Source organism: Trichomycterus rosablanca, chromosome 3, assembly GCF_030014385.1.
Source record: "Trichomycterus rosablanca isolate fTriRos1 chromosome 3, fTriRos1.hap1, whole genome shotgun sequence".
NCBI classification, from domain to species: Eukaryota; Metazoa; Chordata; class Actinopteri; order Siluriformes; family Trichomycteridae; genus Trichomycterus; species Trichomycterus rosablanca.
Window position 1 is genome coordinate 2413532 of NC_085990.1, and position 21375 is coordinate 2434906.

The 21375-nt window shown below is 43.0% G+C and overlaps 1 protein-coding gene across 2 annotated transcripts; it reads left to right on the plus strand.

Moving 5' to 3' along the window:
- Positions 1–1370: 1370 nt before the first annotated feature.
- On the plus strand, positions 1371–21214 carry trim33l (tripartite motif containing 33, like). Of its 2 annotated transcripts, none has more exons than XM_062992419.1 (17): positions 1371–1550; positions 4033–4109; positions 6104–6242; positions 7331–7448; positions 8221–8337; positions 8822–8936; positions 10866–11009; positions 11104–11215; positions 12041–15045; positions 15958–16024; positions 16899–16929; positions 17022–17139; positions 17258–17454; positions 19488–19587; positions 19683–19751; positions 20179–20313; positions 20404–21214. In XM_062992419.1, exons 1-17 carry the CDS (start codon positions 1376–1378, stop codon positions 20632–20634), a joined length of 4950 nt encoding a protein of 1649 aa, XP_062848489.1. In that variant the 5' UTR covers positions 1371–1375; the 3' UTR covers positions 20635–21214. The 2 variants fall into 2 exon arrangements, with proteins under 2 accessions (XP_062848489.1, XP_062848490.1); XM_062992420.1 differs by having other exon boundaries at positions 20182–20313.
- Positions 21215–21375: the final 161 nt, after the last annotated feature.

The following is a 21375-nucleotide window of genomic DNA, read 5'->3' on the forward strand; positions in this document are numbered from 1 at the left end:
TCAGCAGCCACAGAGGAAAGAAAGGGACGCAGACGAGCAATGTTTCGTAGGTGAAAGAAGGCAGACTTAGAGATTGATCTTATTTGGGGAAGAAAGGACAATAAAGGATCAAACAGCACACCAAGGTTACGCACAGTGAGGGATGGGGAAATAGAAACACCAGCAATAGAGAGAGAGGAGGGAGAAAGAGAGGAAACCACAGATTTAGTGCCAAGGAGCAGGAATTCCGTTTTGTGGGGATTTAGCTTTAGAAAGTTAGAATGCAGCCAAGAATTGATATGGTGAAGACAGCTAGTAAGAGAAGCAGGGGGGAAAGAAGAGCAAGGTTTGTAATTTAGGTAGAGTTGAGTGTCATCAGCATAGAAATGAAAACTGAGTCCATAGTGTTGTATGATAGAACCAAGTGGTAAGATATACAGGATAAAGAGGAGTGGACCAAGAACAGAGCCCTGAGGGACACCATGTTCAATTTTAGCAGTGGCAGATGTTGATTTACCAATACGTACAAAGTGCAATCTATCAGTTAAGTATGATTTAAACCAGGCTAAGACTAAACCAGAAAGACCTATTTCAGAGAGACGAGTTATTAAAACGTTGTGATTGATGGTATCAAAAGCAGAAGAAAGATCAAGAAGAATAAGCGCAGAGGCAAGATCATACACATACACATATCATACACCAGCAGTTCAAACTGCTTTACCGGACAGAAAAGGCACAAATATAAAAATTCTAATTAAAAAATGAATAAAAAGGCAGGAATTAAATGCTTGATTATAAATACTTATTAAAAATAAGAGAGTGAATGAAAAAATGACAGGATACACTGTAAACCAGCATGTCACTGATGTCGCAGAGCAGTGAAACATATATAAGATTCCTGTTTATATTTAATAATTTAATTATATAATAATAGAAATAAATAGAAATATAAAACAACGTTTAGACTTTATTGTTTTCTTTCGGTTCTCTGCTGACATTTTCACTTCCATGTGATGAAGCGCCTGAGTGAGCTGGAGCTCTGACGGGACTAACACATTATCGAGAGAAAAGGGGGGTGCGCTTTAAAAGACAAAATGTTTCATTCATTTTTAGCAATTAAAATGAAGAATACTGCCCAATTGGATGGTTTTAATTTTCTTTAGACAGTGCATGAGTAGAAATTTGAGAAACTGTAATGATGGGGGGATAAACAAACAAATCACGAACGATTGTTCTGCCTGTTTCTGAGATGGAACGTTCCAGGGACGGTTGAAGGAAGCATGCAGCAGCAGCAGCTGTAAATAAAAGTCCTGTACTGACGGTGTTTGTTAGAATAAGTGTTTAGAATAAGCGAGTGTTTAAATTAATTTACAGATGCGCTGTTTTGGTGTTTAGGATGGTTGGGACGGAGGAAGAATCGTTACTGTTCGCTTTACTGAAGCGAGATTGTGAGTTCTGCGCGGTTTGTAAAGTGCAGTTAAATTCCACCGCGGCTCCCAAACTTCTGCCGTGTCTTCATCCGGTGTGTAAAGCCTGTGTTACAAACAACAGTGGAGAAAACAGCTTTAAAGGTATTAAACACGCATTTTGTTATTATTATTATTATTTTATTATTATATTATTATTTATGTTGCCTCTGTAGATACTGACATAAGTCGCGAAGTTGATATTAATATATTAAATACAAAATAAAAGTTCAGTTGATTTGTATTTGCAGTAATTGTTCATTATGCTCCACTTACCACATAGAAACACTTTGTAGTTCTACAATTACTGAATGTAGTCCATCTGTTTCTCTACATGCTTTGTTACCCCCTTTCATGCTGTTCTTCAATGGTCAGGACCACCACAGCAGCTATTATTTAGGTGGTGGATGATTCTCAGCACTGCAGTGACACTGACATGGTGGTGGTGTGTTAGTGTGTGTTGTGCTGGTATGAGCGGATCAGACACAGCAGCGCTGCTGGAGTTTTTAAATACCGTGTCCACTCACTGTCCACTCTATTAGACACTCCTACCTAGTCGTTCCACCTTGTAGATGTAAAGTCAGAGACGATCGCTCATCTATTGCTGCTGTTTGAGTCGCTCATCTTCTAGACCTTCATCAGTGGTCACAGGACGCTGCCCACGGGGCGCTGTTGGCTGGATGTTTTTGGTTGGTGGACTATTCTCAGTCCAGCAGTGACAGCATTGCTGTATCTGATCCACTCATACCAGCACAACACACACTAACACACCACCACCATGTCAGTGTCACTGCAGTGCTGAGAATCATCCACCACCTAATTAATACCTGCTCTGTGGGGGGTCCTTATTCTTTATTTTATAAGTGTTAAGGATTAAAGTAAGTTTTAAGGATTTAAGAAGAGAATCGACCAGCCATAGCGGTCAGTTTAAATGTCAGGAACAACACCGTTAATTTATCTGTATGCGATACGATACGATACGGTACGGTGAGGGAACCCAGCACTGGTGGGTGAAAAGAAGCGGCTGCAGAGGGGCGGTGTGGTGATCCGGCTCTCCTCGGTCGGATCGGAGGTTGTGCGTGTAGCAGTGGGTTTACAACCGGGGGAATTGGAAGTGACTAAATTGTGGAATAAAGGTAAATTAAAAATAATAAAATGAATGGGATTGGTACTGGTTTATATGGTCATCCAGATTCCTGACCGTCACTCCCATGAGCTTTCGTTACTGGTTATGCAAAACGTGCAGGTGTGATGGTGACGGACTCGTATTGAGACACAAGCTCAGAGCTGTTGAACTTAAATTGGAATCTTTATGCTGCTAAATCATTTTGGGATGAGCTGTTCCACACTGAACAAGTGATTTTAGTGTTTGATTTCATACATTTCCACAAATGTAGGTTTTGAACAGGCCCATACTAGATCCTGAGAGCACTTCACCCCAACTCTGAAACATCTACACTGGTTTCCAGTACAGTATTAAATACAGTATGAACTGCTGGTGCTGGTTTTTAGATCTAAACACGGCCTCGCGCCTTCGTATCTTGGACGTCTGCTTACATCTTATCCTCCAGATGCCCTGCATCTGTTTAAAGTTCTGCCCTCTAAATTACGTACGTTTGGTGACCGGGCATTCAGTGTCGCTGGCCCCACAATGTGGAACCGTCTCCATCATGAGTTACCTGCTTGTTCAAAACCTGTCTTTTCCATCTGGCTTTTGGGTGACCCAGAACTGTGCCACATGTATAGCGGTTTCATGTTAATAAATGCGTGTTCTTATTTGTATTTTTTCTTTATTTTTATTGTACAGTTCCCCTGGGTGTCATAAAAAGGCACTTTTTGAATACAATGTTGAATAAGTTGCTCTGAAGGGATCAGTGTGGCTTTATTTTGTGTATTCGCCGTTACTCGGAGCTTTATGTTCTCTGTATAAGTGACCGTTTACCTACATTTTGAAGAGCTCTGTCTGACCTTCATGGTCTGAACTCAAGAATAAAGTAGAATGAATTTACAGTATCAGGTTTGGAGGGGTGAAGCTCAGACTGGTGTGTTCGAGGCCATCAGGACGGTGAAGGATTAAGATGACGTAGGATAGAAAACAGATATGGTCCGAGACAGAAGGTGTTATTTTATCACTTGTTCTGTGGTTTCATTTAATATATTCATATAATTATTTATATATTTGATTTGTCTTTATAAACTCATGTACTTGTATAAATAAAATCTTTCTTAGAGCTCTTCAGGTGTTTGGTAATGCTTCCATTTATTTGTCAGTTTCCACCACACTGATGATTTAACTCTGAATCTTTTAACCATATTATGGACTGTATGCTGGGAAATTTCCTTGCATTTGTAAATGAATATATCTTAACAATAGCAAACTTTAAGCTGTTCTTGCTTGTAAACATTTGCACCTTTACATTTAGGATTTTTACGTTTACATTTGCAGCATTTAGCCAGTGTAAATGTAGATTCTAAGTATTTATCACTGTATGATGTGGTGTTAGTCTAATATTTTTTGCACTTAAATTTTCCTGCAGTCGTGGATATGTTGGGTAATTTGTTGTTTTTGTTTTTTGTCCTGTTTTAGAATGTCCAGCATGTGGCCAATATTTCAACCTGCACGAAATTGGAGACTGTTTTATTTTTAAAGACTACTCCCCCAAAGTAAGCACACCTTTTATTTGTATTTTTTTTAATTTATTTATTTTATAATTACAGTTGTGGAACTGAGGACACCGAGTTTTACAAGAGAAATTTTAGTCAGTTTTCCTCTGCGTGATGCGCTGTACATTTTCAGTAGGACAGAGATCAGGACTGCAGGCAGGCCAGTCAAGCACACGCGCTCTGTGTCTGCAAAGCCATGTTTTGTTTACTCAAGAAACACATCTCACTGTCACTATTGGAGCTGCAGAAAAATAATCCAAACGTTTACTGAGGCTGAACCAATCCAAAATGCTGAATCTTTTATAGCTTTTTTTTTTTTTTTTTGCTTTTCGGTTTGTCTTTGACTTTTTATTCGATTATTATAATTTGTCTTCAATATAAAGATTTCTGTTACCTTCCCACATTCCTCACTATCTCCCTCATTGTTTACACCACTGTTTATTATCTATCCAAGGTTTTCCGAAAAGAATCTAGCCCTGTCCTTGATTATTACACATGATGCATTCACGATGGCGCCGCGGATGGCAGCCTCGGCACAGCGCTCTCTGCTTTTTTCTTTGTTTTTGTTTATTTTATGTGTGTTTTGTCATGCAAACCCGATACATGTAAATTTGTACATTGTCTACATAGTCTTGTCTGTATATTGTGGTGTTTGTAAATTGTAGAGAGCTAACAACAGCTGGAAACAAATTCTTTGTGTGTGTAAACATACTTGGCGAATAAAGCTGATTCTGATTCTGATTCTGATTCTGATGAAGCATAACGGGCTGCCTACTGCCTTTCTGATCAGCTGCCTCAGTAGAGAGGATTCTAATGGAGCTCATAAGGCAGATTATTTAGACGCACTACTTTCATCAAGCTGTCCCTGACGCCCCAATTTACAAATAAACGACGCTTGTATAATTACACCTTTATACAACTTAAACATCAATGAGAATTTATTTACAATTGAAAAGAACTCTGTTGGTTGCTCCACATTTGTTCGCCACGTTTGTCATGTTTTGTGAGAAAAGTCGTGCCGCACTCGGACGCTCCCTCGTTATTCAGTCAGATCATCACTCAGAATTAAGGCGCCTCAGTAGGAGCATTTTAAGGGATCTAAGAATTTAGACACGCCCTCTTCTCGGGGGTGTAGGATGATGTAAAATGCGTCTATGTAGAGAGAGAGAGAGAGAGAGAGAGAGAGAGAGAGAGAGAGGTTTTCAGACAGACCCATTGCCAGGGTACGGCATTGCTTCATATAGATCAAAAGCTCTTTAACAAATTAAATTAAATTAAATTAGATCTTTGGAAACTTACTGCTGCTGACCTGTCTGAAATCGATAAACATAATAGATTCAACATCATCCATCAAACACTAGTGAGTTTCTTAGACTTGACGTCCACTAGTCACCAGTATAACCCGTAACCTTCTGTGCTTCAGAGTCGCTTCAGAAGCATCAGATTTCGTAATGCCTGTAGGGTAAACATTAGTACTGGTAGGAATGGTCGTGGTAATATTTGTCTTTCTTTCCCTTAATTTCCTTTGGGATTAATAAAGTATCTATCTTATCTATCTAATCTATCTAATCTATCCAATCTATCCAATCTATCTATCTATCTATCTATCTATCTATCTATCTATCTATCTATCTTATCTAATCTATCTAATCTATCCAATCTATCCAATCTATCCAATCTAATCTAATCTAATCTAATCTATCTATCTATCTATCTATCTATCTATCTATCTATCTATCTATCTATCTATCTATCTATCTATCTATCCTATCCAATCTATCCTATCTATCCTATCTATCCTATCTATCTATCTATCTATCCTATCCAATCTATCCTATCTATCTATCTATCCTATCTAATCTATCTATCTATCTATCTATCTATCTATCTAATCTATCTAATCTATCCAATCTATCCAATCTATCCAATCTATCCAATCTATCTATCTATCTTTCCATCCATCCATCCATCCATCCATCGTACGCTGTCTCCAGTGTGGGGGGTGTGACGAGTCCTCAGTCAGCGGCTGGTGTTCGCAGTGTGAGGAGGCTTTGTGTTCAGATTGCGTATCGGCTCATCGCAGGGTCAAGATGACGCGCAACCACACAATCATTCCAAAGGAATCTGCACCGGGTCAGTATCAGCGTTCCTGTAGTTCTTAAGAACTGGTCAGTGTTGGGGAAGAAACTTAATTTTATTTTAATGATTTCTTTCTTTCTGTAACTGCAAAGTATTGTGATGTGATCATTATTTAAAATGAACTACGTAACATATAATGTAGTTTTGTGCCAGGCGCTCGGGTGGTGCAGTGCTAAAGTACGCTAGCTTACAATGCTGCTCCTGCTAGATGGGATGGAAATCTGGCGTGTTTGCATCAAAAATTTTCAGAACAGAATAATTTTTTACTGGTTATAACTTTCAGTTCGATTTAGTTTTATGTTTGTATGATTAGTGTAAATCCTAATTATTTAAAGTTTCCTCCTGGCCACCCAAGGAGGACGGGGGTCCCTGCTGAGTCTGGTTCCTCTCAAGGTTCCTTCCTGTCATTTTAAGGGCGTTGTTCCTTGCCACTGTCGCCCTCGGCTTGCTCAATAGGGGTTTTTGGTCTGTCGGTCCTGGAGTGTGTAAAGTAGCTTTGAGACAATGTCCATAAATACATTTGACTTGACTTGGCTAGCCCACCGCTGCTGAGATGTAGGGATCCAGGGTTTGAATTCCAGCGGTGCTATTGGCGGATCGGGCGTCTGCGTGGACGTGATTGGCCGATGTCCGAGGGGTAGGTGGCTGAAACAGCCTAGCCATTGGGAGGTGAACTTGTCGGTGCACTCTTGGTGCAGGTCCCAAGCCCGGGTAGAAATAGGAGGGTTGCGTCAGGAAGGGCATCCAGGACCAGATCAGCAGTGGTGACCCCAAAATACAGGAGCAGCCAAAACAAATTTTATAATAAGGGCAGCTGTAGCCTAGCAGTTAAGGTACTGGACTAGTAATCAAAAGGTCGCTGGTTCAAGCCCCACCACTGCCAGGTTGTCACTGCCCTTGAGCAAGGTTCTTAACCCTCAATTGCTTAGACAATATGCTGTCACAGTACTGTAAGTCACTTTGGATAAAAGCATCTGCTAAATGTCGTAAATGTAAATACTTTATAGAATAATTCAAGCTTTGGTGATGCTGTAGCCGTCTGTGGCCGGAAGCCCTGTCACACCTTTATTTTTCTGGTTTAGTTTTGTACACAAGCCTGCGCTGTACCTCACACACACAGGAGCGACTGAAGTTGTTTTGTCTGACCTGTGAGGAGCTTACCTGTCGAGACTGCCAGCTGATTGACCACCGAGGCCACAGGTAGTGTCCGCACCAAATCAGAACTATTTAAGTTTGCTGCAATAGCACCAGTTTTATATATACAGCTGTTTGTAACTGTATTTGCTTACATTTAAGTTGAAGAAGTAAAACATACTTGGCACATAGGAAGCTCATGGTTTATTTAATATTTATTGCTTTATTTTTTCACCTAAACGTGTTAAATTTAAATGTTTAGTTTAATATTTAGGTTCCCTGCACAGTTAATGTGTCTTAAAGGGTTCTGGTCAATATGATCCGTCTCCATGATGATCCACGGTTGTTAAGTGGATAGCACTGTCGCCTCACAGCAAGAAGGTCCTGGGTTCGATCCCCAGGTGGGGTGGTCCGGGTCCCTTCTGTGTGGGTTTTCTTCCAGGTGCTCCGGTTTCCTCCCACAGTCCAAAGACATGCAAGTGAGGTGAACAAAATAGGAGACACTAAATTGTCCAAGACTGTGTGTGATATAACCTTGTGACCTGATGAATCTTGTGTAATAAGTAACTACCGTTCCTGTCATGAATGTAACCAAAGTGTAAAACATGATGTTAAAATCCTAATAAACAAACAAACATCATGATCCAGAATTACTGGAAGGTCTTCAACCTTCGATCACGTGGTCGATTAAACTTTATATAATCTTTCTCTCTACTGTAGTACAAAATAGACTTCAGAGATTTTATCACATTGTTTAATACAGTTGTATTTGTAATTAAAAACATTTTATTTATTTTGTGCGTTTAAGCTTAAGCTTTGCTGTCTCGTTTCGTGTAAGTTTTCAGTTGCTGGATGAAGCCCTGGTTTCTCAGAAGGAGCAGCTGATAAATCTGCAGAGCAGCATCAGAGACCAAAGAAAAACTTTGACGAACAGCATCCAGGATCTAGAGCAGAGGTGATCGCCTAGTTTTAAATGCGATAAAAACACGCTAGCACACCAGAGCTGGGATTTCGAATACATCATATCGAATCTCAGCTCTGCCGTCCGGCTGGGCTGGGTGGGCTGCAGGAACGACGTTTGGCTGTTGTTCATACAGGGAGGGAGGCGGATAGCGAGCTCATACCTGATGCAATTACGACCTCTGCTGGCTGGTTGATGGAATAATGCTGAGCAGGGTGTGGCTCTCGGTACACAAGCCTCGTGCAGGTGAAAAGATGCAGTCGGCTACTGCTCACGTGTGTCAGTTTGCGCTCCTCAATCAGGGGCGGGGGTCAGCACCAGTAAAGAGGAAGCGTAATGCAATCGGGTAAAAAATTGGCCACGGTAAAATGGGGAGAAAGTTTTAAATGCAGTAAAAAGCTTAAATGGACTGGCATTGTGAGTAGCAAAAGTGCCTCCATGTTAAGTGATTTAACTGTGTGATATTTTATATTTGTAGACTTTGTGACATAAACGAACAGAAATCGAGCTCGAAGGAGAAGGTGACGAGTTTGCTGCGCTCCGTTTATTTGAGCTTGGTGTTGAGATGTAATCACCTGTGTAAGGAAATGGAGGTAAGTGCACCAATCTAATCCACCAAGTGTTTTCCACCTGTGTTTATGCTTAATAAAATCATTCTCCTCAGTGTTACACCCAATCTAGTCGTATCCAATTACCCGAAACTACCACCCAATGATTATTGATGGAACCAGGGTTACCATAACCTTGACTAGGATATATTTTCTTATCCCTGTATCATTCCTATGGTGAAACGTGGTGGTGGCAGCATCAACGCAATAAAGTGACCAACATGTCCAGGAGGTCTGAATGCTTTCTGAAGCCGAATACAAATCCCAAGGCAGAAATGGGCTAAATGAAATGCATGAACACCCATAACATGACTGGACCACCAACCACGAAACGAAGCAGATCAAACATGCGAGACACGCCACTCCACTCTCAGCACTCGGCTTGAGCGGTGCGGTAAAACGTCATCAAGGTGTGAATATGAGACGAATCTGCATTAGTGTCAGATCGAGTGTTACAGCTCCACGTGTATCTGTGTTTATCTACGTAGATTCTCCTCCCTGTTTCACTTTTAAACTTGTGTTACAGCTCCAGCTTCTGAGAAACGGTGAGAATCAGAATCAGCTTCTCCCAGAGTCTAAAACGCTTCTGGTTCAAAATAAAGCTTAACGTGGTTTAATGTAGTAAAAGAAGGAGACAGGAGCACTAAACTTCTCTTCATTATTACTGCTCATAAGTTCCTCCACTAATCACATTCCTTACTGTATAATAAATCGTCAACAGACATTTACACAGCAATGCTTCAGAATTATTATCACCCTCTGTAAAGATGAGTTCTCAAGGTAAGATAAGGTAAAATATCAAGGTGTCCATAAACTTTTGGTAACTTGTCCTTCTCCTCTGACCTCTGTGTTACAACAGCGGTGCTCATTTCAATAATAGCTAACCACAAAACCTGTCTCGACAGGTTCTGTCCCCCTCTCAATGTCAAACAAGACCTACACGCTTAACCATAGAACTAACTAGAGATGCATGAGTACCGATACTGGTGTCGGGTATTTGCCCGATACCGCGCTCATTAACTCGTACTCGTACTCGCAAACGAGGCTCCGATACTAAACATCCGATACCGTGAGCCTAGTGCACGTCGCTGCGTTATGCCTGGTTCACACTACACGACTTTTGCCCTGATTTTCGCTCGGCGGCCGGTCGGCGCTAGATTTGCCGTCTCGGGAGCAACTCGGCGTTCGCTCGGCGATCAAAACTCGGCTCTCGATCGCTAAGTGTGAACTATCCAACAACTCGATCCGACCGGCTCGAGTTTTCTAGCACGTCAGATATCTGATCTCGGATGTGCGACTGGGAATGAGTGACGCAGGATACGGTGTGAGGGGAAACGCAGGAGCGGAGTGTAAACAGGTGAGACAGGGGGATAATATAGTTTATATCAGAATACATCAGCACACACACACACGTTTTACAGTATTTCTGACCTGATCGTTCTCTACAAAACATAACAACAAAACACCAACATTGAAAAAATATTTATTAACCTCCAACTCATTAACTCCATCATTCTAAATAGGTATCGGTATCGGCAAGTACAAAAATACATGTACTTGTACTTGTACTCGGTTGGGAAAAAAATTGTATTGATGCATCCCTAGAACTAACCATTAACTTTTGGCTCTGCTTGAAATTAATTCTGTAGTTTTCTGCTCTAATGAATTAATTAATTGGACCTTGGCTCACATTCTCATAAACTCATAGTACCGAATGACACTAGAGTAGCGGTTATGAGCACTTAAGATGAAAGCATACACAAACAGTGCTGAATTTCTGGATTTCGGCAGCCCATAGTATCGTCTTTGAGTGATGAATCGTCCATGTTGTTAATGAGATGTGAAGCTTGCTGTCAACAGTAGGAAAGCCTTCTTCAATCCCACGTTCATGATTCCGGCGTTTGAATTCTTAAGCGCCTGTACGATGAGGAAGAGAAGAGTCTGAAGACGATGAAGATCACTATGAAAAGGCTGGCGGAGAGGCAGGAGTACGTCGCTGCATTCATTCAGAAGATACTGACCACTGACGGACAGTGCATCCTGCTGCACAAGAAACAAGTAACAGCCGTTTTATTTTCCCAATTTTTCAGTCCTCGTTTGTGTGCTCATGAGCATAAGGTTGAGTTTCATAAATCTCTGTTTTGTCCATCAGATTGGCAAGCGGGTGCAGAAGCTTCTGGCACAGAGGACATTTCTGCCTGACACCGTGATTCATCTTAAATTCCAGCTTAAAAATGACATGCTCCAAAATATCAAGACTTTTGGTAATTTTTATGTATTTTAGTGTTTCTGGTGCATCTGCTGCTAAAAAAACAATGAATTGTCGGACATAACGCTAACCCATCGACCCGTCTCCTTAACACCCTTCAAACATCAATCTCAGCTCTGCTACCGGTCGGCTGGGCGCCTCCTAGCAGGCACAGTTGGCCTCTAGTCTGCTGTGTGGAAAAAGACCGGATTAAAAAGGAGGACGGGGTTTCCGATGCCGTGTAAGGATCCTGGTTAGTAGCTCAAGGCGCCTGTACAGAAGTGGAGGAAACGTGGAGATCAGTGCGTGACTCTCCATGCGCAAGACGTGCGTGTCAGCTGAATGTACCCTCCTCAGATGCCAGCAGGGTCTCCAGCAGCAGAAATTGGCTATGCTAAATTGGGATTCAAATTTGCTGTGCCACCCGAGCGCCCCTTTAGCACAAACCCTGTGTTTGCACTTAAGGGCAGTGGTGCTCAGCAGTTAAGGAACTGGATTAGTAAGCAGAAGGTTGCTGGTTTAATCCCCACCATCACCAAGGTGCCACTGTTGAGCCCCTCGATTTGTATTAAGTCATAATTAAGTCATTGTAGGTTAGTTGTAGCCTAGCAGTTAAGGTACTGGACTAGTAAGCAGAAGGTCGCTGGTTCAAACCCCACCACTGCCAGGTTGCCACTGTTTGGCCCTTGAGCAAGGCCCTTAACCCTCAATTGCTTAGACTGTATACTGTAAGTTGCTTTAGATAAAAGTGTTTGCTCAATGCTGAAAATGTAAAATCAACAAAAAGGGAAGTGAAACTGCTCAGAAGTTATTTCTTATTCTTGTTCTGTTTTTCTTCCAGGTTCATTTGTGGTGACCAGAGTTCCTCCCACCAATTTAGGAAAACACAAAAGTAGAAGTTCTGAACCCACAGATGCAGACAGAAACGCTTCAGAGTCTCGGACGTTAGCTCACGCCGAGTCCAGCGATCCTTGCGTTTTACCTCCGGCTAAAGAGTCGGAGTCGGCCTCGTCGAGATCGGCGCGAGCCACCCAAGAATCGTTAGACTCTGACTTGCGACAGATCGGTGCCGCCGCCGTACCCCTTCACCTTCCAACCCAAACCGCTCGGGGCAAAGCCGCCAACCGCCAAGTCGGCCGAACTTTGTCTCATTCTGTCTCATCTCAGACGTCACGGCAAATGAAGTCCTTAAGACGTTACTCATACCCTTATTCTAGCTCGTCCATACCTGTCCAGTCTGCAGGGAATTCATCCCATCCACGGTCTAGCTCGACTGTGATTGGTCAGACTGGTGTAAATGTACCCTTCTCTCAAGCTTGCTCGTCCATACCTGGTCAGTCTGCAGGGAATTCATCCCATTCACGGTCTAGCTCAACTATGATTGGTCAGACTGCTATAAATTGGTCTCACTCTCAGACCATCTCTTCAATACCTGGTCAGACTATTGGGAATTCATCCCATCCACAGTCTAGCTCGACTGTGATTGGTCATATCGCAGTAAATATGCCTCACTATCAGCCTGTCACTTCCAGACCTGCTCAGACTATTGGGAATTCATCCCATCCACAGTCTAGCTCGTCTGTGATTGGTCAGACTGGTGTAAATGTACCCTTCTCTCAAGCTTGCTCGTCCATACCCGGTCAGACTGCAAGAAATTCATCCCATCCACAGTCTAGCTCGACTGTGATTGGTCAGATCGCAGTAAATATGCCTCACTATCAGCCTGTCACTTCCAGACCTGCTCAAACTGCTGGTAATTCATTTCATCAACAGTCTAGCTCGACTGTGATTGGTCAGACTGGTGTAAATGTACCCTTCTCTCAAGCTTGCTCGTCCATACCTGGTCAGACTGTTGGGAATTTGTCTCATGTACAGTCTAGCTCATCTGCGATTGGTCAGATCGCTGTAAATATGCCTCACTATCAGCCTGTCACTTCCAGACCTGGTCAGACTGCTGGTAATTCATCTCATCAACAGTCTAGCTCGTCTGTGATTGGTCAGACTGGTGTAAATGTAGCGCTCTCTCAAGCTTGCTCGTCTGTACCTGGTCAGTCTGCAGGGAATTCATCTTATGTACAGTCTAGCTCGACTGTGATTGGTCAGATCGCTGTAAATATGCCTCACTATCAGCCTGTCACTTCGAGACCTGGTCAGTCTGCAGGGAATTCATCTTATGTACAGTCTAGCTCGACTGTGATTGGTCAGATCGCTGTAAATATGCCTCACTATCAGCCTATCACTTCGAGACCTGGTCAGTCTGCAGGGAATCCATCTCATGTACAGTCTAGCTCGTCTGTGATTGGTCAGACTGCTATACATTGGCCTCACTCTCAGACCATCTCATCAATACCTGGTCAGACTCTTGGGAATTCGTCTAATCAACAGTCTAGCTCAACTGTGATTGGTCAGACCGCTATAGTTTTGCCACAATACCAGCCTGTCGTGTCCATACCTGTCCAGACTGTTGGGAATCTGTCTCATCAACAGTCTAGCTCGTCTGTGATTGGCCAGGCCGCTGTAAACCTGCCTCACGCTCGACCCATCATATGCATGCCAGGTCAGACCGTTGGTCATTCAACTCCTCCACAGTGTAGCTCGTCTGTGATCGGTCGGACCTCTCAGCCTGTCCTGTCCATACAGGGTCAGTTGGTTGGTAATGCATCCCACCAACAATGCAGCTCGTCTATGATTGGTCGGATCTCTAGTTTGCCACACTCTCAGCCCGTCCGGTCCGTACCTGTCCAGACTGTTGGGAATTTGTCTCGTGCACAGCCTAGCTCATCTGCAACTGTCCAGACTGCTGTAAATATATCTCACCTACAGTCCAGCTCTTTCGTACCTGGACAGACGGTGCATAATCGCTTCCCTTCAAATCAGAACCAGAATAGAATTGTAGCAGTTCCAGTGATGTTACCCCGGCCTCTGCCTGTTACCCCTGCTGCAGCATCCCATGTAAACCCTGCAAGAGCATCTTTGTCCCATGGTGTCGCCCGTAATATTTCTGGGTCTAACTGCCCTGTTTCATCTGCCCCCTCGTTGATTCCCACTATTCAGTCTGGTCAGACTGTGTCTAAGCCTCAAACAGCTAGTCTGAACACCAGCGGTCAGTCCAATGCTGTACGGTTAACTCTTTTCCGAGTGCCAGACGGAGAACTTCATAGCTTGGGAAGAACCCTAAAATTCCACAATTACACTCCCGTTTCTACTGTCAGTCAGGCCTCCATTCTGACCGCCGCGCCGCCGCTAGTTACGATTCCCGTGGCTGTCGGAAACGAGAGATCGCTGCACCCCGTGCAAAGCGAAGCGCCAAGTCCATCTCAGCCTGTAGAGCCCAAGCTTACAGAATTACCAGTCACGAGTAATAAATCTCCAGCTCCCGGTGCGTTAACTAGCACAATCCAAAGTGAGCTTACTACTCAGAAGTCCCAGAGGAGCACATGCGAACCCCCAGTGAAAGCCCCCGCCGATTCCGTCTGCGAGCTGGAAATGAGCCTGCCTCCCTGCGCCTCTCCCGTCGCCGTCGCCGGTGAAGCGGACAGCGACCTTCCTACGTCTACCGTGCCAGAAATCGACACCAAAGAGCTCCCGGCAGTTTTACCACAGCGGTCGCTCCACGTCTCCTCACCAGAGCTTTGCACGACCTCGACAGAGGAATGCTCTTCTAACCAGAGCTCCCTTGTCATAACAGAATGCGTTTCATTGAATCAGTCCTCAGCCGAGCATTGGCTCACGGGTCTGCCAAAGTCATTTCGTGAAATGTTAACGAACAGCGACTCGACCTCCAGTGAGGTGAACGTGACGCCCGGGGGTGATGCATCCGGTTCTGAGACGGATCACAGCGAAAAGGTTCGTTGAATGCAGCAAATGACCAAATAAAATAAATGAATAGTGTTTTTAAGTAGCAAGATATTTTGTTTATGCTGAAAAAACCTACTGCTGGTCTGTTGGACCACTGAGAACTTAATAACCTCCTTTAATGTGCTCCATTTGTGACGTGTATAAACACGACCAAGAGATTGAAGTGTTCAAGGTAAGTTGCAACCAAAAAGCCTTTGGGATGATTGTCCAGGCTGTGTAAGAAAGCCCAGCATTTCATCCAGAGGCCTGGGAAATCTGATCCGGACTACAAATAAAGACCTCACAGGACGAAAGACTTACAGGACGATCTGCTCAAGAAGAACCAAGGACTTCATGGCCAGACTCAACGATGCAGGTCACTCCTGACCAGGAAGCACAGGAAGAGTCGACTGGAGAAGCAGAAGGAATTTGGAAAGGCCTGCAGAGTTCAGGGACACAGTTCTATGAAGGGATGAATCAAAACTGGAACTGTTTGGTCACATGGAACAGCGGTTTGTTTGGCTCAAGAACAGCGAGGCTTCTGACCAGCGTGAAGAGGGTCAATGATGATGTGGGGATGCTTTATGCTGCAGGGACTGGCAGTTTTGACACTGAGGCTGGCATCAAGGCATTTTGAGGAGGAATGTTCTGCCTTCTGTGGTCAAATGATGGAACTTTTCAGCAAGACACCAATCCCAAGCACACTTCCAGGTCAGGAAAGCTTGGTTAAGGAATCGGTCCTTTTCATGTACTGAGGCTGCGGGTGGGACAAGAGAACTCAGGAGAACTAGATGTTTTCATTTAAACTCAAAATGATGTCAGCTTATCATTTATTAATACATATTGATTGTGTTTACTGAGATTGCAACAGTAGATAAAAACATTATGTGCATTTAAGTCCTGTTCGTCTGTGGCTTACAGTGGGAATATGAGGGGATGGAGAACATTGATTTTGAATTGGAACGCTTGGACGAAACCATAACTCGGGGTAAGACTTTGTTTTTACACATCGTCAGCCATAACATTAAAACCACCTCCTTGTTTCTACACTCACTGTCCATTTTATCAGCTCCACTTACCATATAGAAGCACTTTGTAGTTCTACAATTACTGACTGTAGTCCATCTGTTTCTCTGCATGCTTTGTTAGCCCCCTTTCACCCTGTTCTTCAATGGTCAGGACCCCCACAGAGCAGGTATTATTTAGGTGGTGGATGATTCTCAGCACTGCAGTGACACTGACATGGTGGTGGTGTGTTAGTGTGTGTTGTGCTGGTATGAGTGGATCAGACACAGCAGCGCTGCTGGAGTTTTTAAACTGAGAATAGTCCACCAACCAAAAAAATATCCAGCCAACAGCGCCCCGTGGGCAGCGTCCTGTGACCACTGATGAAGGTCTAGAAGATGAGCGACTCAAACAGCAGCAATAGATGAGCGATCGTCTCTGACTTTACATCTACAAGGTGGACCGACTAGGTAGGAGTGTCTAATAGAGTGGACAGTGAGTGGACACGGTGTTAAAAACTCCAGCAGCGCTGCTGTGTCTGATCCACTCATACCAGCACAACACACCACCACCATGTCAGCTCTGTGGTGGTCCTGTGGGGGTCCTGACCATTGAAGAACAGCCTGAAGGGGGGCTAACAAAGCATGCAGAGAAACAGATGGACTACAGTCAGTAATTGTAGTACTACAAAGTGCTTCTATATGATAAGTGAAGCTGATAAAATGGACAGTGAGTGTAGAAACAAGGAGGTGGTTTTAATGTTATGGCTGATCAGTGTATATAGTTATATAATACATTTTTACGTCCATGTCTCTTTTTTCTATACTCATCTTTCTTTTTTCCTCTTCTTCATTTAGAAGCACCTGAATTAATCAGACCTGATATGAAGTAAGATTTTATAAAGCCTACACACTAAATTTCTATGCATTCTTAAATCGAAGAGCTTGTTTATCTTATAACATGTTATTTTTGGTTTACAGGCATCTGCGTGCATCGCTGCTGCGATTACCCATCTCAGGATCTTCTCCACCTCGATATCGGGTCATTCCGAACGAGCTGGAGGGCGAACTTTTGCTTCAGGAAATGAAGGAGGGTCAGGTATGCCCTAAAAACTGCTGTGACTGTGTGCCCATCAGTGTTACCATGCAGTGTTTACAGTAGTTACAGTACCATGCAGTATTTACTTAGCTTTATTGTTGTGTCCCTGTTCTTCTAGGTAACGGATAGATTTCTCAGGGTCCCTGTACCTCCGGCGGCCTTCTCGCTCTCAGATCCCCGCCCTTCCGACAGCCCCCTGCTGGCTGAAGTGCTGGACTGTGCTGTGTGCTGGTCTGCTGGAGCTTCGCTGCGGTGTTCACAATGTGGGAGGACTTTTCATCCCGACTGCCACGTCCCTCAAGTCTTCAACCCCATGTAAGCATTTGTTGCTGCTGCTTCTTGCTGGATTATTTATTCATTTACTTACTTGATTTATTTACTTGTATGAGCTGAGTAGAAATCTCAGACCACTAGAAACTAGTCAGTTATTCCGGCCGATGGTGAAAACTAAAATCAAGTTAAACACGGAGAAGCTGCATTTCGCTGCTATGTTGCTCTTGCTATAGAAATGAACTTGTCTTGTCCTACTAGTAGTGTTGTTTGCGGTTCAGAAACAAGAGATCTCATTTACCCCTTTTCCACCGACGCGGATCCAGCTCCGGTCCGGTTCGAGAACTTGATTTTGAACTGGTTCCACGTGTTTCCACCAAAAAAAAGAGGTTCCAGACAGCGAACTAGTGTTCTAATCTGGCACCACAGAATACAGAAACAGGCGTGTCACAGTGTAGAGGTTTGGACGCTTTCACGCTGAGACATTATAACATTATATAGAATTTAAACCACTTTTATATTTTAAAGTTCACCTGATTAAATTTTGATCCAGTTTGCCGCTGATATTTTCAGTCAGATGAACCATGTGATATAACGCGGTAAAAGTGACCCGGACAGTATAAACGTTTAACATCAAAAATAAAGCGTAACGTGGCTTGTTGTACTAAAACACTGACCGATGAATTTGGCCAGTACAGAGCACTTATAACCAGTACAGAGCGCTTATAACCAGTACAGAGCTCTTATAACCAGTACAGAGCACTTATAACCAGTACAGAGCACTTATAACCAGTACAGAGAGCTTATAAGCTTATAACCAGTACAGAGCACTTATAACCAGTACAGAGCGCTTATAAGCTTATAACCAGTACAGAGCGCTTATAACCAGTACAGAGCTTTAATAACCAGTACAGAGCCCTTATAACCAGTACAGAGCGTTTATAACCAGTACAGAGCGTTTATAACCAGTACAGAGCACTAATAACAGTACAGAGCATTAATAACCAGTACACAGTGCTTATAACCAGTACAGAGCACTAATAACCAGTACACAGTGCTTATAACCAGTACAGAGCTCTTATAACCAGTACAAAGCGCTTATAAGCTTATAACCAGTACAGAGCGCTTATAACCAGTACAGAGCTTTAATAACCAGTACAGAGCCCTTATAACCAGTACAGAGCCCTTATAACCAGTACAGAGCACTTACAACCAGTACAGAGCACTAATAACAGTACAGAGCATTAATAACCAGTACACAGTGCTTATAACCAGTACAGAGCACTAATAACCAGTACACAGTGCTTATAACCAGTACAGAGCTCTTATAACCAGTACAGAGACACTTATAACCAGTACAGAGCTCTAATAACCAGTAATAACAGAGAGTAGGTCCTGTGTGGTGCTGTTAGTACATTCAGCTTCGTTACGCTTTAATTAGTTGAAGCTTTTTGTGGATTCAGAACCTGGAGCTGCAGAACCAGCACACGTGAAGTAAATCCAGTTAAACACAGATACATGTGGAGCTGTTAGACTGGGTTTGATGGTTATTTCACACAGATGTTTGTTCGTGTTGTGGAACGTTAGTGATGTTTTATCGTTCGAGTCGAGCGCTGAGCAAATCGGTTATTTGTGTCGAGGTTCGCGGTGAGAGTGAAGCACAAAACGCTTCTCACGTCAACGAACTAAAGAAAACAACAACTGAGACAAACACGTCACGTCTTCTTATCACCAACAGCTGATCCATGCTTTATACATAAAAACCAACATCTGTAACAACAGCACAAATCCCCACAGTTAATCTACACGCTCCACCATCATGTTACTCTTTACTTTCGTTGTGTAACGCCCACCATTGATGACGTGCTTGGTTCCCAAAAACTGGTGGAAACGCGGGTCGGTTCTCTACAAAACACCAAGGTTCGAAGAAACCTGAACAGAACCGGTTCAAGAACCAGAACCAGAGTTCTTTTGGTGGAAAAGCGGTAATTGTTTACTTTCTGTGTAGACACTGGCCTCCTGCATTTCCAAAGACCTGTAGATAATTCTACTTTCTTGTGTGTGTGTGTTTTGTGCAGCGGGGTCTGGGTGTGTTCCATGTGTCAGGACATCGATGCCGCTGACCCGTACAGTTGCGATAGGATTAAGGAGCCGTACCTCAGTCTGCAGGACCAGAGGGTGATCATTATTACACAGATAAGAGAGTCTTATACATGGTGTGTGAAATTGATGGTTTCCTCTAACGCCTGGTGTTTTGTTGGCTTTGTTTCTAGAGGTGTGAGCAGGTCATGCTCTCCATGATGTGCGAGGAGAACGGCTATCTTCTCTACGAAAGGACCGAGGTATGATTTACATTCTTATATCCTGAGCTCACAGTTAGTGTGTTGCCCAAATCTTTTTCAGGCAGGGGGACTTGTAGGTACCCGAAAGGAGTTTGGGGCAATTTCAGTTGTGTTTATATTTTATATTGGTAGGCTGCATGGTGGCTTGGTGGGTAGCACTGTCACCTTACAGCGAGAAGGTCCTTGGTTTGTTTCCCAGGTGGAGTGGTCAAGTCTTTAACAAACATTCACTTTAATTAATAAAAACACATTTAATTATTTCCCAAAACTAGTGTCATGATTATGTAAAAAGAAGTTTGTGTCCGTTTGATTGAGCTGTATAATTTAATTTTTTTTTTATTGGTAGAAATTAATTTTGTCAGCTAAGACCAAAAAAAAAACATGATTAATCACTTAAAGATTATAAAATTATTTTGTGTTTATGCAGCAGACTGCAGGTTGTGTGGAATTTGATTTTATTCTTAATCGATTGTTGGAAAAACGCACTCCCCCCTACCGCTCAGCCGCAGAAATGGTTTCAGACGTCTGGGCTATTTTTGACGCATTATCATCAAATTCCAAGGTATTTTTTTTATTTGGTTAAAGAGATATCCTAATGCAGAATTAATCTGGATCATTTTCATCATTATCAGTCATTTTATTCTGTGTGCAGAACAAAGAATCGGTTTCGAAGCTTCAGGTTGGGTTCGAGGCGAGATTGAATGCAGCGTTCGGGGAAAGCCTCCACGCATCTCTCCTGAAACCGTTTAGTGCAGACCTGAAGAACTTACCAGAGACCCAGGTGGAAAACGACAAGGCCAAGAATACCCTGAAGAGGATGAAAGCATTTTTAGCTGGACACTGTCCGGTCGTGGTTAAGAAACCCCATGCTGAGAATAACTGAAGGACTCGCAGTATCTGCAATCCAAAGAGTAAATGTTTACATGAACTTTTGTATCACTGCCTACATTTCAGTTTTATATTTCTATTTATTTCTCTGTAATTATTGATTGTAATTGATTGTAGAATGTAATAATGAAATGTTCGTTCTTTCTTGGAAGGAACCTTTGAATTCTATTCGGCTTGAGTTCTGCATTTTGTTTACTAGTTGCTGATGGTGACCTGCATGTAGCAGAGTTTATAAAAATGATGCAGTACCGTTCCTCTTGGACTGGACTCACAAATCCATAAGGCACATGGTGGTACAAGAGCCTAGCCACCAGCGGGTTCTTAGCGCCTGTCCCAAGCCCTGATCTATATAAGGGGTGTGTCGGGAAGTACACCCGGTGTAAAAACTGTACTGATGTACTGTGACGAATGATCCAGTGTATGTTAATGTTCTTGGTCTATGTTCTTATCTTGTACCATTTCCTGTCCTGGTAGAGTAAATGTGGGCATGTTTACTGCCAGCAGATGGCAGAAGTTCCTTGTGAATTTAGAGATGGCTGGTTGATGTAAAAGCTGAGTGGCTGTCACACTGTGAAGTGGATTTTTGTTTATTTTTTGGTCATTTGTTTACATCTGTTTAGCAGGCATTAAGCTACATACAGGGTAGAATTCACCAAGCACCCAATACATGACTAAATTGTTCCACAAACTTGAAAATTGTGTGCTCTTATTCAGGTGGGCATCTTTATATACTACA

What these genes read in the sequence shown, in the direction of transcription:
- trim33l (XM_062992419.1), top strand. Translation starts at nt 1,376, where the DNA reads ATGGTTGGGACGGAGGAAGAATCGTTACTGTTCGCTTTACTGAAGCGA. An exon ending in TTAAAGACTACTCCCCCAAA is followed by an intron (nt 4,110 to 6,103) that starts GTAAGCACACCT and finishes CGCTGTCTCCAG; the next exon opens with TGTGGGGGGTGTGACGAGTC. An exon ending in ATCCAGGATCTAGAGCAGAG is followed by an intron (nt 8,338 to 8,821) that starts GTGATCGCCTAG and finishes TTATATTTGTAG; the next exon opens with ACTTTGTGACATAAACGAAC.